The 15,383-nt window shown below is 33.6% G+C and overlaps 1 protein-coding gene across 1 annotated transcript in view; it reads right to left on the bottom strand.

Moving 5' to 3' along the window:
* LOC102802393 (uncharacterized) overlaps positions 1-15,383 on the bottom strand; it is a 49,752-nt gene that overhangs the window by 16,465 nt on the left and 17,904 nt on the right. The window contains exons 15-28 of the mRNA XM_085492963.1: positions 14,818-14,971; positions 14,236-14,478; positions 13,598-13,703; positions 10,643-10,736; positions 9,048-9,171; positions 7,036-8,246; positions 5,985-6,037; positions 5,204-5,264; positions 4,336-4,593; positions 3,644-3,829; positions 2,985-3,179; positions 2,084-2,272; positions 1,003-1,182; positions 241-438 (exon numbers count right to left, since the gene is read on the bottom strand). Coding sequence (XP_085349089.1) covers positions 241-438; positions 1,003-1,182; positions 2,084-2,272; positions 2,985-3,179; positions 3,644-3,829; positions 4,336-4,593; positions 5,204-5,264; positions 5,985-6,037; positions 7,036-8,246; positions 9,048-9,171; positions 10,643-10,736; positions 13,598-13,703; positions 14,236-14,478; positions 14,818-14,971 — 3,252 coding nt within the window. The remainder of the gene's footprint in view (positions 1-240; positions 439-1,002; positions 1,183-2,083; positions 2,273-2,984; positions 3,180-3,643; positions 3,830-4,335; positions 4,594-5,203; positions 5,265-5,984; positions 6,038-7,035; positions 8,247-9,047; positions 9,172-10,642; positions 10,737-13,597; positions 13,704-14,235; positions 14,479-14,817; positions 14,972-15,383) is intronic.

The following is a 15,383-nucleotide window of genomic DNA, read 5'->3' as shown; positions in this document are numbered from 1 at the left end:
AATTCAGAAAAATGATTAGACCTGAACACCCCTAAGCTGCAAGTAGGGAAATGTCCCAATACATCTTTTAATGTTTATAACAAGGAACTGCTCTGCTATCATGGGGTAAAATACTCATATTTTGATAAATTATTAAATTTATCCCACTTGGCAGGATACGGCCTTATATATATGTTATTTTGAAAAAGAAGCTTGCATGATGTTTTACAAATTATGATTTGAATGATACATTGTTTATACCTGCTCCAGATCATTGTCTTCCTCATTCTCATCCAAGTCCATACTCTGCTGATGTTCACTGCCCTTTGGTGTTATTGGTGTAACCATGACATGTACATCAAGTGGACTATATTTACGACTTTTAAGTCTTGGTGTTTTCTCCATGCTTCTGTTTACACCTAGAACTGGTGTATCCAGTGATGTTGATTTTTGATATTTCTGATTCAGACAAAATAAAAGATAAATCTTGATTGTTAACCTTTTCACCACAAGTTCCCTTTTTTCATCACAGACCCATCTTGTTTATAGCACATTCCTTCAGAAGATTGGGACAAAGACTCAAATTCTGTCTGTTGGCTCTAAATTGTTTTTACTTGGTTGTCATAAAACAACTAAGATATTCAAAATAAATGTCCATTTCATATAAAACCTGCAAGTGTTTCCAGATAGTACCATAAATTGCTGGAAATGTGCAGCCATTTGCAAACATGAGTTGTTGATGGCATGCATCGCATCACATCACACACAAACTTTGCAAGAGTCTGCAAAGTTACTGATGTAATCAAACAGCATATCACGCACCAATATGAAACTTGCAACTCATCAAAAAAAAAGGAAGTTGTCTAAAACACATTCATGCTTCCGTAACCAGTTTTAAGGATGAATAAATTATATTTTACAGGGATACAATAGCAACAACTTCCTCACCGAAGTCCAGTATACCACTCGATATTGCACAATTTCACAACATACTTATGACAAGCAATATATGCATTGACCTACCTTTTCAACCGTCTTCTTAGATTTAGACGTACTAAAAGATTTCTTAGATTCTACCGGTAGTTCACTTGTATCATCACAAATATTATCTATACTGAAAAAAAATGGTGCTTTTTCATCTTCAGCTTCGTCAGTACTTGACAAATTAGATTTATTTTTTCCTCTTCGAGAAGTAGTTGGACACTGAAAAATGTTACATTATAGACAATAAAACCAAAGATTCACAAATTCAATTGATAATGTAATATTGAGTATATACATGAGGCATATATTTATGGAAGATATGCCTGGAAAGCACAAGAATACAAGAATGTACGTGAATCACACACTTTTCAGGAATTTCCTGAAATTATTCCTTATGAGAACAAATTTGAGGTATCCAAACTAGTTAGCCTTGTGATTGACAGAACCTTACATTCAGCAAACTATCAAGAACTTGTACCGGCCATCCTTAGATATTTGTCAAGTTAGCTGTGTCTATCTTCAAAACCTGTAAAGTCCTATTAAAGGACAGTGGTCAACGAGCAACAAGTTTGTAGTCTGTGTGAACAAGATATGTATTTTACATGTGTTGTACACCTTGCATAGAAGTGATGGTACTAATATTGTACACAACACAGAATGGCACAAAGACTATTTCCCCTTAAATATTGGAACATTGACAATTAGTTTCAAGTACAGATATGATAAATGTCAATTTTTAATGTTGAAATTTGTTTTGTTCAACACAACTTTACATGTTAGACATGAATTAAAGATCCTTCTGGATAAAACTAAAATTATGATTAATATTTCAGATACTCACACACAACATAAGACATAGAACTCTGTGAAGCTGAAGCAAAGTACATTGCAATAAAATCACCAGCTCAATCAGTTTATTGTAATACTCAGTCCTGTAAGTACTAACACATTAGCATACTGACTGACAGTCAACTCATTAATACATGTACATCCAATCAAATAGGGAGACATTTATTTCCAGAAGAAAAATAGCAGAATATATGATCAGGTCCTTCCGCATTTTATACTAGTCTCAGAATTTGTGTGAAGAATAGTGAGATGAATTTTACCAGTGACTGACCTTTTGAGTTGATTTCTTAGATCTTGCACTAGTACCACTGCCTGGAGTGACAGACTTCTTTGAATTCAGCTCACTGGTATTTTCACATATATTATCAATGTTAAAGTAAGATGGTCTCTCATTTTCCTCTACATCTTCAGAACTTGATATGGGTGACTTTTTGTTGTTCTTTTTTGAAGTACTTAGATGCTGAAGGTTATTCAAGGAAATATATGTATATTAAATCAACAATAGCTATAACTATCAAATATTTTTCTCTGAGTTTTCATTATAATAAAACATTTGTCATTAGCACCAATTTGTATAACAGCTATTGCGAAATGTAGACACTGAAAGCATAGCATATCCACTATATATATACCCACGTTGTACATTAAATCACTCGCAAGAGAAAAAAGATGGCCACAGTACTGTGCCCAGTTAAGACAACGGCATCTATTGAAATCCAGTTTTGACCCTAGGGATTACGATACGAGATGACAACTTACATGTACCAGGGCCCTTGGCAATTTGTCAAATATGTCGCCCTCTTGATAGACTGACGATATCAAGTGTCACTTACCATAATGGTGAGTCATAATTGTCTACAGTCCCCATCACATGACTGATTTCAACCATAATGGCCACAACTGACTCAACCCATAGTTTTGAAATCATATAATATGCAACATTAGCCATGTTTGGGTTTCCTTTGCCCATGCAATTGTGTCTAAGATTTGGTCATCTTTATATAGTAATATTTAAACAAAAATCTACTACTACTGGACTCCTGAGTTATTCCCCACTGGCAATTAAAGCAAAAATAGCTCACACTTTCATAAAGAATATCAGGTATCATTATGGCTCAAGATACTAAAAAAGTTCTAATGTTGCCAACAAAACGGATTTAACAGTGACTGACCTTTTGAGTTGCTTTTTTAGATCTTGCACTAGTACCACTGCCTGGAGTGACAGACTTCGTTGAATTCAGCTCACTGGTATTTTCACAAATATTATCAATGTTGAAGTAAGATGGTCTCTCATTTTCCTCTACATCTTCAGAACTTGACATGCGCGATCTTTTGTTATTCATTTTTGAAGTACTTACCGATAGATGCTAAAATTACAAGAAAATATGATAGTAAATTTGCATATGGCTGAAGATTTCATTCATGAAAGACCATAATTGAATTACAATAAAATCTCTCAAAAGCTGAAGACATTTGGAAATGAGCTATTGATAACATGAAGAGGAGAGTAGAAATTTGCAAGAAAGGTGAGTAAGAACTCTGCTGAAAAAAAATTGTTTAATAATGTACATCAGTTTTGATCTACAAACATTTAAAATTTACAAAAGTACTGTAGCTGCCCAGTAAAATTGCAGAGCTACCATTTGCATTGCTGCTCCAATTCTGCACTTCTGGGCAGCATCAGAGTCACTTGCCTTTATCTAACAGGGTGAGAATGGCTTCAGGTTTCAATCACATGAGCTCAGAGCACCATTATATTGATTTATGATCACAAAGTTTAAAGGCCTTTCAAAAAAATGTTGCCAACAATACAACTCTACCAGAGACTGACCTTTTGAGTTGATTTCTTAGATCTTGCACTAGTACCACTGCCTGGAGTGACAGACTTCTTTGAATTCAGCTCACTGGTATTTTCACAAATATTATCAATGTTGAAGTAAGATGGTCCTTCCTCTTCTTCTACATCTTTACTGGATATGCGTGACTTTCTTTTATTCTTTTTCGAAGTACTAGGATACTGAAAGTTACAGGAAAGAAGTCAAATTTGGTTGCTATTGTGTACAAACACTTTCACATTCATATGCAAATAAAAACTCACTTATTTTTATCATATCCTTCCACTGTAAATTGACCCCAATCAAGAAAACCATGTCAAAGTAAAAAATATTATCCATCTATTATTACAGCATGTAATATCTACATCCTAAATACCAATTATGTAATTGATCATGTGCGAAAACGCATCAACCATACTGTGCATTGGTCGATACCCCTAATATAGTCTTTTTTGCAGTTTGTATTTCCTAGTAATTCACTTGACATTTTGTCCAAAATTGCAACTCACATCATGGCCTATTTCTAATTATTTGCCATTGTTTGGGAGTAAAATTGACAAAAAACACTTTAAAATTATGACAATTTGCCAAAATACCAGCAAATTGCTGATGTCCGGTGAGCATCTTCATCCCTGATAATGTGTAACAAAATATATTGTTGCTGTAGTTACAACACTCATTTTGATACCTTCAAGAAATTCCACTCTTCTTCCTCTTCTTCTTCTTCCTCCTTCTGGTCGGGATCAGCAGAATTTTGTAACTTTGGTAAATTCCAATCAAAACTGTAGTTTCTAGATTTCTGATTTGTCTTGGCATAAGTATGATGCACTTCATGTTTAGGCTTTTTATTTGAAGCTAACCAACTTAATTCACTGATTGCGCTTTCACTTCGAGTGTCATCAAATTCAAGTTCCCTTTCGGTGTACAAGGTTCTCTTCCCTTTCATCTGAAATCAGAAGAAATATAAAATTTACCTGGGTATTAAAAGTGAATTCTTTGATGTTTACTCAGCAATTATCATTCAACCATTTAAACCATTTGGTGCTGCACATTTTGGTTTAAAACTATTGATGCACCATATGTTTCAATACATTTGAAATACAAAATGAACAAACTGAAAATAATTACTCATTAGTATTAATTTGCTATTAAAGTACCGTAATACATACAAACTACAGTATTATCTACTGGTATACAAAAAGAGAAAAAACCTTCATACAAAACTGTAGCCTGGAATCCTTCCCAGTGCACTCAAGAATGGTCTGGTGAATTTGTACGTAAACAAGTACATGCCACAGAATTCTGTGTCACCATCAATTGGCTGTCTCCATGACTTCAGTACATTACCATGGGAACTGCACAAACAGACTCAAACCTAAAGTCCCTTGCACAGCCCTGCAGACCGATTCACTAGTATATTATTCATAGTCTCACGATAATAATCTAACAGGTCTGTGAAAGTCCAATTTTTTATATCACACAAGTTCAACAAGAGAATTATGTCCTGTAACACATCTATGAAATATGTAACACAGTATTAGCAGGTTAAATCCTACCTTTTTGCCTCCATCTTTCTTACTACTGTTAATAGTAACTATTCTGTCGGTTTCATCAAAACTAGATAAAAGAACAACAATCAATACATGAAAGACTTGAAATCAGTTATCATTCCAGCAGTATCTTGATTATACAGTCATTGTAAAATGAAATTATAGTTACCGCATTGCGTTTGGCTGCATTGACATTTCAGAACTAAAAATGAGAGAGGACACTGAGGAAATGTTATCAAATAAAAATTAGCATTCATATGCACACCACAATGCTTGCCTTTGTGTCAAATTTAAACCAAATTGGTGAAAGTGTGTCTGACAATTAACACATAAAGGTGAAAAACACAAAATGATGAATTGATAACAAATGATGAAGGCCATCAACAAGAACAAATTTACATCTTAATAAATGTGTGAAAAATAGGTGGTGTCACTTTGATTAGATGAAACTTTCAAATATAGGACAGAGGACATTTGGTATAGGAAGAAAGGAACGCATTGATTAGCCCATGATGGTATCAATGTCATTACAGAAGAGAATGCATTCCTGACATACACAAGCTGTCGAACACAGCTCTGCTTGTATACCACATAGTTATGTGTCAAGAATTGCTGTTACCCCAGCAATGAATGGTTGTCTACTGAGGGGCATTGCGCGTAAAATGTTATTACTACTCAGTAAGTCTGGGGAATTAACATAATATGGAAAAATTCTTATCTGCTATTAACACATGTTGACGCAGTTTTTTTCTCCATTTATTTTGGCTTTTCATGGACATGCACATACCTTTCATCTTGTTCTTTGTAGTTTATAGCTTTATGTTTTCTTGTTTGTCGCATCTTCACAGAATTATCAGAGATTGTGAAAAAAAATTCAAAGAAATAATGATATATTAGGTTGTCAGAATTACAGGCAACATAAGCAAACTTAATGCTGTGAATAATAAACTGAATTGAATTCATAGCCATTTCAATTCTACATCATAGTAGTGCTTTTTCGACAGAGGCTTTAACCCTTGATTTCATGGCTTTGTTATGAAGTGTCAATCCCCATAAAGTACTCCCCCCCCCCTCAGCCATAGATAAATTTAAGCAAAAATATTTAATTATTTTGATCAACCCTTTTATGTTTACAGTTAATGCCACAGACCTACAACTAAAATGCTAGGCTATGTTTACAGAAGAGGATTAAAAGTCTATGATACTGTGAACATAAAGAGTGACTCAATCTATTTTAATGCCAGTGAAACAAGGTTTTTCACCAAAAGTGTGGTTATTTTCATCGACTAGGTTATGACACTGTGAAACTTTACAATATTTACACAGTCATATCGACTCATGGCAGAAGTGAAGCATTTTAAAACACTCCAAACCAAAGCCATAAAACCAAGAGCCAGTGTGGTTTGCATGTTGAAAGCCAAAAACACAATGATAGGAATTTGACACTGCCATAAGAACAGAAGGACATTGTGTAAAAGAATCAGTATATGAGTGGTAGGCATATACATATAGCAAACTGAAAGTGTGGTAGTTGTCGTGCCATGTATGTGAAAGATGGCGACTTTGACTATTGTGCAGACTAATGAGTACAAATTGAGATATTACCAATTAGCTTTAACTAGATAATTTCTTTGATTGGAAGGTATCGAAGAAGTGACTGGCAGTAATTAGTGCACTTTGCCCCAAGGTCAAAACTTGTAGTCGTGATGTTCATGTGAAGAGTGCATTGCATTGTGGGAAAATTGATGTTTATCAACACAAATGTCGCACATGCGCAGCACAACGACCACCGCCCATGAAACAACAGGTAAATAATTGACATGAAGAGAAAAACATACCGGCAGTTTCTTTGAAGATGTACCATAAAAATCATCAGATACATCCAAGTCAGTGGACTCATTGAAACCTTTTTTCAAAATACTGGTTGGCATTTTTGAAGGAACTTCTCTGGCTATTTCAATATCTGAATGTTCATCCTGACTGGAAAAATCAGTGGTTTTCTTCCGTCTCTGGGCTGCTTTGGGTGCTTTTTTGGTGAGAGGTTTTTTCCTCGCTGTCTTACCTCTGGTGGGTAGGACATCTTGGATGTCTGAAACCTCTTCTTGGCTGGAATCTTGGTTTTCTTTACCTCTAGTACCTCTAGTTGGTCTTCTGCCTTTCATTGCTTTATTTCTTCCTGCAACTTTTCTACTTGTTTTTTCTTCCACATCTGAGTCCTCATCCTCTTTCTCTTGCTTTTTTTTCAATACTTTTTTTTTCCTAGAATTCTCGTCTTCGTTTTCTGATTCTTCCGTTTCTTGTTGTCTTTTAGTGGATGATTTATTTCTCAAGGATGCTGACATAGACTTATTAATTTTCTCTTTCTCTAGCCCAGTATTACTATCTTGTGATAATGTGGCAGCTTCATCATCGTGGAAGTCAAATGCAGAGAACTGAGGTGACTGACTTGTACTCTGCTTTCCCTTGAATGATGCCTTCATTTTTTGATTTTTTTCATTCACTCCAGCAGTTTCCTTGGTTTTCTGACCTTTCTTAATAATGCTTCTTCCAATATCACTATCGGGATTACTTTCCTGGCTGCTAGATAGTCTGGTAGACCTTTTTGGTACAAAGTTTTGAGAAGCCGATTCATCCATCTTCTGTTTTCTATTCTTTCTTTGTTGAACTTGTTTTTGTTTACTCTTTGCTCCTCTCAAAGTAGGTTTAGTTTCTTCCTTGAACTCATCTTCACTATCAAAGTCATAAGGAGAACTTTTATTCTTGGATGGCTGATAATCTTCAAAATTATACATTGATAAATCTATATCAGGTTTGGGTGTGCTATTGCTCTGAGGTTTCATTTTCAATGTCATGTTCTTCTTTCCCAGTGCAGATTGTTTATTAAGAGGTTCTTTTTTACCTCTAAGGAGATGCTTAGAAGAAGTTGGTTTTCCATCTGTGGCTCTTTTTTCAGTAGTATTCTTTAATTTATCTTCTTTTTCGTAACTATTCTGGGTAAATAAACTGTCTTCCTGAGAATCCATTTGATTATCATTGGCATCCAATTCCTCTGTAATATAATAATTTTATGTTCAATATTATGAGGTAATCACAAAAATACTTCAAAGTAAACACTAAGACAGTATGGTGATCATATTATGGGGTATTCTTAGTAATTTATTATTATACATGTACATCTTGTTAGTAAGGCCAGACTTTTATTATTCCTTGTTTCGCGAATCCGCCGAATGAACAGGAGCAGAAAATGAAATAAAAATTTTATTTCAGCATAATTTCTCGCGCCCACCTACTTGTAAGTGCAAAAAATTGCTAAAAAAAACTTATTTTTATCTACATTTTTTTTTCCGCCCGCCGCATAACAAACCCATGTTGCATTTTCGTGGAAGTATCATGATCAAAGTGCCGAAGTCTTGCTCAGATGAGAAACAAGGTTATACATGGAATAACATTTTATTTCATTTCTTCTCTCCGATCAATGATCTCACTTACAATTCTTTGAGAATCATACGTGTCCATATTGAGAGATATTGCTCTGGAACAGCATTATTTAAAACAAAATGGCCACCGGTTAGCCTTTTTGAATCAGAACGTCAATTCAATACATGTATATCTAAGACATGATGTACCGGGGTACAATGAAGATATAAAACAGACACACGAAATCCATAAGTCTAACAACGGAAAGTGTTTGCAGGTTACATTTAAGTACTACCGGTACATGCAAACAATCACTCAAACACAAACTGAAATACACATTTGACCATTGAAGTGCATCAGTTTAAATTTTCCAAGTATTTTTAGATGCAGCATAATTATGTTAATACTGTAATAAAAGCACACTTTAAAATACCTTCTATAGTTTGCATGGGCTCTGCAGCAGGTGACATAGGAGCACTGGAGGTTAAGGTACCTTCCTCAGTAACAGTACTTAGTGATGGACTGTGGCATACAGTCTTGTTCCTCAGAGAAGATTTCTGAAAACAAATCAATAAACAAAATTCAATTGTCTGGAGCTGCCTCAGTCTAGGTAGTTGAGCAAATTCAAAAAAATGGGAATTCATAAAATACAGATTCATCTCCATAAATTTGAGTGTTCATCTGTCCCCCCTTACATATCTTCCATATACACTACATCAGAGGTTCAAGATAACGTATTCGCTCTATTAGTAGCATGTTTGGTTATGTGAATTATGTTGAGATGTTTTTATGGTCAAAACAAGTAACATTTTTACAGCCAATGAGATTTTGAATTTATATGCATGGGAATGGGAAACATGCTTCTAATAGAGCAAACATGATACTGTAACATGACTAATTTTCATAGGGTTTAAATTTCACTGATGTACTATTTCATGCATATTCAGTGGATTTTATCATTTAGATTATGTGTTCTACGCTAAATTTTACATAATTATTCATTGGGTTTTAATTTAGCGTATTTTCCAGTCAGCAAAATTAAAACCCAGTGAATAATTAACCCTTCTACAGTAGTTTAAATTTTCATTGTTGATGTCATAGCATTTCATATTAGTGAATATTTTACATTTGGGGTGGCGTTAAATGAGTCATTTTAAATCTTGTCCATGGCTACGAATATACGTTTTTTATTTGTTTGAATTACAAAGTATAAAAACATTGGACCACAGCCTACGAAAATATCCCCTCTGTACCGTGTACGGACACGAGAATTACCGAACTCTGAACCGGTCACGATATTTACCGTATACAAACACAAAGACGTTACGATATTCTTAGGATACCGATTTCATTGCACGTGTACATAGCATTGTCACCTGCATACAAAGCTGTGTTTACGGGGACACATAACAATGAGAAAACGACATGAGGTGAACAATTTCTGCATAACAAACGTCTTACATGGTCATTTTTAAATGAATCTTACTAAACAATACTACGGGAGTCTCGCCACACTTGCACAAACTTGTCCTGTCCTTCGACAATGTCGGCACATTCGTAGGACTGTCACCCCCATGGATCGAATGGTATTGTCCTATTGTTAAACGCTAACCAAAATTAGTAAACAACATGGCGAACTCGACTCGCCGGAATGCCCGGGCGTCGATCATAAAAAGTGTGGATAGCTGCTCGAATTCGCCACTCTGGTTCAAATTTTGATCATAAACGAATATTATACAGTACAAGGATTGCTGCCGCTGCCCCGCGCGTTAGGTATTCCCCCCTGTTTGCTTCCGCGCGTGCCCGGACACTCCCTCGCGTGTCCGCGCGTTAAGTAGTAGGACCCCTTTTTCAGCGAAAATTAACTCCAGCGAAAATAAAGTATTCCACAGTATTTGATATTCCTGCATGGACAAAACTTTTGACCAAACTCACCTGGGTATAGCCCAAATAGAAAATTTGATTATAACCACTGAATTGCATTATATTTCCAAATTTACTATCTGTGAATGACGTGAAAGGACTTACCACAGTGGGAGTTTCTCCTTTGTCAACCCTTTTAGGCAGCAAATATTGATTATTGGTGCAATCAAGTTTATCCAGTGTCACTCGCAGACTAAACCTGTTAATATATATGCAGCAGGTTGTTAGTGTTAAACATTATGTATTTAAAAACTGGGTGCATGGATGGGATAAAACAGAAACATTAAACAGTCAAGATCATAGCAATAAAATGAGTCCAATGTGTGTAAAATCCATCAATTATTCTACATCTGAAACCGATTGCATTTATCTGTCCGTTAAACATCATATGTTCGAATGCCTGCTTTATTTGTTAATTGTACGTGCATCAAGTTTACATCATATATTCAAACACGTTTTTTTTGCTTATTTCAGAAGCAGAAACACTATCAGTGTGTGATGGAAACATAATCTTGTCACTAAACGCAATAGTTCACACAGCGTAAAACATTTGGGCTGTTATCTTTCAATAAATCTTTAAAACAGGTAAAAAGATTATCTGCTATGCGTTGTTCAATACGATCACCATACTGCCCTCATGCATACTTTGCGATATTCTTGTGCTAACCTCATAATATTTACATAATATTTCAATGCACCATGAACGATGATTGTCGCCCCTTGACATGGCAGACTTCAATACACAATTATGGCTATGCATCAATGAACGACTCGGTATGAAAGATATGGCTGAGCTAGGTCTTTTTATCTTTTATGTTCTCCATAACTCACAGGTTAGTCAACAGTTACTCAAAATTCAAGTTACTAATTGTGGAAATTTAACAAAAACAAAAATGTATGTTGCCCATACTTGAAGTTCTGTTAATTATTAAATAAACATTGAGTTAAAATTTAGGGGTCGTTTTTAAAATATGGGGGTAACTGTTTTGTAACTCAATGTTTTCGTAACTCAATGTTCGTAACAAGTTGTTAACTGTTAATTAAACATTATTTAAAAGTTAGGGGTTGTTTTTAAAATATAGATGTAACTTTTTTGTAACTCAATGTTTTCGTAACTCAATGTTCGTAACAAGTTGTTAACTGTTAATTAAACATTATTTAAAAGTTAGGGGTTGTTTTTAAAAAATAAGCGCAACTTTTTTGTAACTCAGTGTTTTCGTAACTCAATGTTCGTAACAAGTTGTTAACTGTTAATTAAACATTATTTAAAAGTTAGGGGTTGTTTTTAAAAAATAAGCGCAACTTTTTTGTAACTAAATGTTTTCGTAACTCAATGTTCGTAACAAGTTGTTAACTGTTAATTAAACATTATTTAAAAGTTAAGGGTTGTTTTTAAAATATAGGCGTTACTTTTTTGTAACTAAATGTTTTCGTAACTCAATGTTCGTAACAAGTTGTTAACTGTTAATTAAACATTATTTAAAAGTTAAGGGTTGTTTTTAAAATATAGGCGTTACTTTTTTGTAACTAAATGTTTTCGTAATTCAATGTTCGTAACAAGTTGTTAACTGTTAATTAAACATTATTTAAAAGTTAAGGGTTGTTTTTAAAATATAGGCGTTACTTTTTTGTAACTAAATGTTTTCGTAATTCAATGTTCGTAACAAGTTGTTAACTGTTAATTAAACATTATTTAAAAGTTAAGGGTTGTTTTTAAAATATAGGCGTTACTTTTTTGTAACTAAATGTTTTCGTAACTCAATGTTCGTAACAAGTTGTTAACTGTTAATTAAACATTATTTAAAAGTTAGGGGTTGTTTTTAAAATATAGATGTAACTTTTTTGTAACTAAATGTTTTCGTAACTCAATGTTCGTAACAAGTTGTTAACTGTTAATTAAACATTATTTAAAAGTTAAGGGTTGTTTTTAAAATATAGGCGTTACTTTTTTGTAACTAAATGTTTTCGTAACTCAATGTTCGTAACAAGTTGTTAACTGTTAATTAAACATTATTTAAAAGTTAAGGGTTGTTTTTAAAATATAGGCGTTACTTTTTTGTAACTAAATGTTTTCGTAACTCAATGTTCGTAACAAGTTGTTAACTGTTAATTAAACATTATTTAAAAGTTAAGGGTTGTTTTTAAAATATAGGCGTTACTTTTTTGTAACTAAATGTTTTCGTAACTCAATGTTCGTAACAAGTTGTTAACTGTTAATTAAACATTATTTAAAAGTTAGGGGTTGTTTTTAAAAAATAAGCGCAACTTTTTTGTAACTAAATGTTTTCGTAACTCAATGTTCGTAACAAGTTGTTAACTGTTAATTAAACATTATTTAAAAGTTAGGGGTTGTTTTTAAAAAATAAGCGCAACTTTTTTGTAACTCAATGTTTTCGTAACTCAATGTTCGTAACAAGTTGTTAACTGTTAATTAAACATTATTTAAAAGTTAGGGGTTGTTTTTAAAAAATAAGCGCAACTTTTTTGTAACTCAATGTTTTCGTAACTCAATGTTCGTAACAAGTTGTTAACTGTTAATTAAACATTATTTAAAAGTTAGGGGTTGTTTTTAAAAAATAAGCGCAACTTTTTTGTAACTAAATGTTTTCGTAACTCAATGTTCGTAACAAGTTGTTAACTGTTAATTAAACATTATTTAAAAGTTAGGGGTTGTTTTTAAAAAATAAGCGCAACTTTTTTGTAACTCAATGTTTTCGTAACTCAATGTTCGTAACAAGTTGTTAACTGTTAATTAAACATTATTTAAAAGTTAGGGGTTGTTTTTAAAAAATAAGCGCAACTTTTTTGTAACTCAATGTTTTCGTAACTCAATGTTCGTAACAAGTTGTTAACTGTTAATTAAACATTATTTAAAAGTTAAGGGTTGTTTTTAAAATATAGGCGTTACTTTTTTGTAACTAAATGTTTTCGTAACTCAATGTTTTTGTAACTCGATGTATGTAACTCAATGTCTGTGACTCCAACAAAATCTTGTAATCATATATAAAAACATGCACCACTGTAGGTGTGAACACAACTTCAAAATAAATTGATACTCACCTTCTTTGATTTCTCTCTTGGGAGTTAGTGGGTTGAGTTTCTAATACTGGCTGGGAGTCTGGAACTACTTCAATATTCTCAGTATCGTTTGGATTCTGCAACACAGCTATAAACGAAAAATGACAAATTCAGAAAAGATAGAATACCATATAATATTGTTTTTGACAGCATGTACGGTAAAAATCTTTAATGAATCAAAGCATGTACGAGTATGCTGTCTTTTGAGATTAAAATCAAGTACTGTAAAATAACTAATTTTCACTGGGTTTAAATTTCGCTGATTTACCATTTAGGGATATTCATTGGGTTTTAAATTCACGGTTTTATTATTTGGATAATGTGTTCTATGCTAAATTTTACATATTAACAGGGTTTTAATTTAGCGCATTTTCCAGTCAGCGAAATAAGCAAAATTAAAACCCAGTGAATAATTAATCCTTTTACAGTATTTCATTGGCGAGTATGAATTTCCTTATTAGCCTTTCATAGATAGGGAATGACCAGTGTTGTTTGTTTGTAAACTATTTTCTCTTACTACATCACTTCAACAATATGAAATACAAAAATAAAATAAAATTTTACTTCTGACCTTTTCAATTGAATTTTTTTAAACACTGTAAATAATATTTATTTTGTACCTTGTGTTGGTAAAGACGTTGGTTGTCTGAATGAATCAGTAGTGCTTGTAACAGACAGCTCACTGGGACTTCCATTACGTGTACTCACAGTCACTGGTATTTGTTGTTCACGTTGTTTAGATACAACAGAGCTGATATCACTAGTTGCATCACTTGTATCTGTTGCAACTAACTGCAATGGTGTTTTGACTCTACCACTTGGTCTGGGTTTTGCTGCATCAGGTGTCTTAGCAACTGATAGTTCTGTGCGGAGTATAGCAATATGCAAGTGAATATTATGAAAACTTCAGATGCCACACATCTAAATCAGGCCAGTATAGCTTCACATTAATTTTCCCGTTCACCCCAAACATGTCTACATAGATTTGTTTTTACACTCTCAGACAAAAAAAAAAGCAGCAGTAAATATGCTACAATGTTATCAATAGAAAGCCTTTATAACTCATATAATTACATGTAATTATTAGATGGGCCTTATTGGTGCTAGAGCCACTGTGACACTTCAGTTTTTAAACCACAATGAGTCTTGTGTTGACCTCATTTTAAAATACACACACAGGGGAAAAAAAGAAGAATGCTTACCAGAGTCCGGTACAGATACCCTATAGGATTTTGTGTGGCCAGCGTTACCAGACTGATCAGTTTTGGACATTTTTAACTTGGCAGCAGAGTTACTACTAGGTGTAATCATAATTTCTCTCCCAATGGATACTTTTGGTTTTCTAGAACCACTCAACTATATAAATCATAGAAACAAGAAATATACCAGTATATCATTATTAAGTAAACCAGAAAGTAAGTACACCAAATTTTATAGAATTTTATTTGATGCAGAAGTATTGCCATATGTTGACAAGTTACCTGAACTGTGAAAGTTGTATTCAAAAAAAGAAGCATTTGACTAAGCCGATCCCAACTTGAGCACCACCGATGTTCTTTTGTGTGCATTTCGCTCAAAATTTTCACACACAGCTTTTGATAGCAAATTTTGCAGCCATAAATGCTCAGCTTTAGCATATTTAATATGGTCAGAATATAATACTTAATATTCAATAGTTTCTTTGTCTGAAGTTGGTGGTTTATTTCCCTGGCAGCTAGAACACTGTCAGTTTTGATGAACCACTTGGCAATAGTATCAAGCGTTTCTC

The sequence above is a fragment of the Saccoglossus kowalevskii genome, chromosome 18 (genome assembly GCF_978046115.1).
Source record: "Saccoglossus kowalevskii chromosome 18, keSacKowa6.1, whole genome shotgun sequence".
NCBI classification, from domain to species: Eukaryota; Metazoa; Hemichordata; class Enteropneusta; family Harrimaniidae; genus Saccoglossus; species Saccoglossus kowalevskii.
The sequence above is the reverse complement of the archived record's forward strand: the minus strand, read 5'-3'. Positions and strand labels throughout refer to the sequence as shown.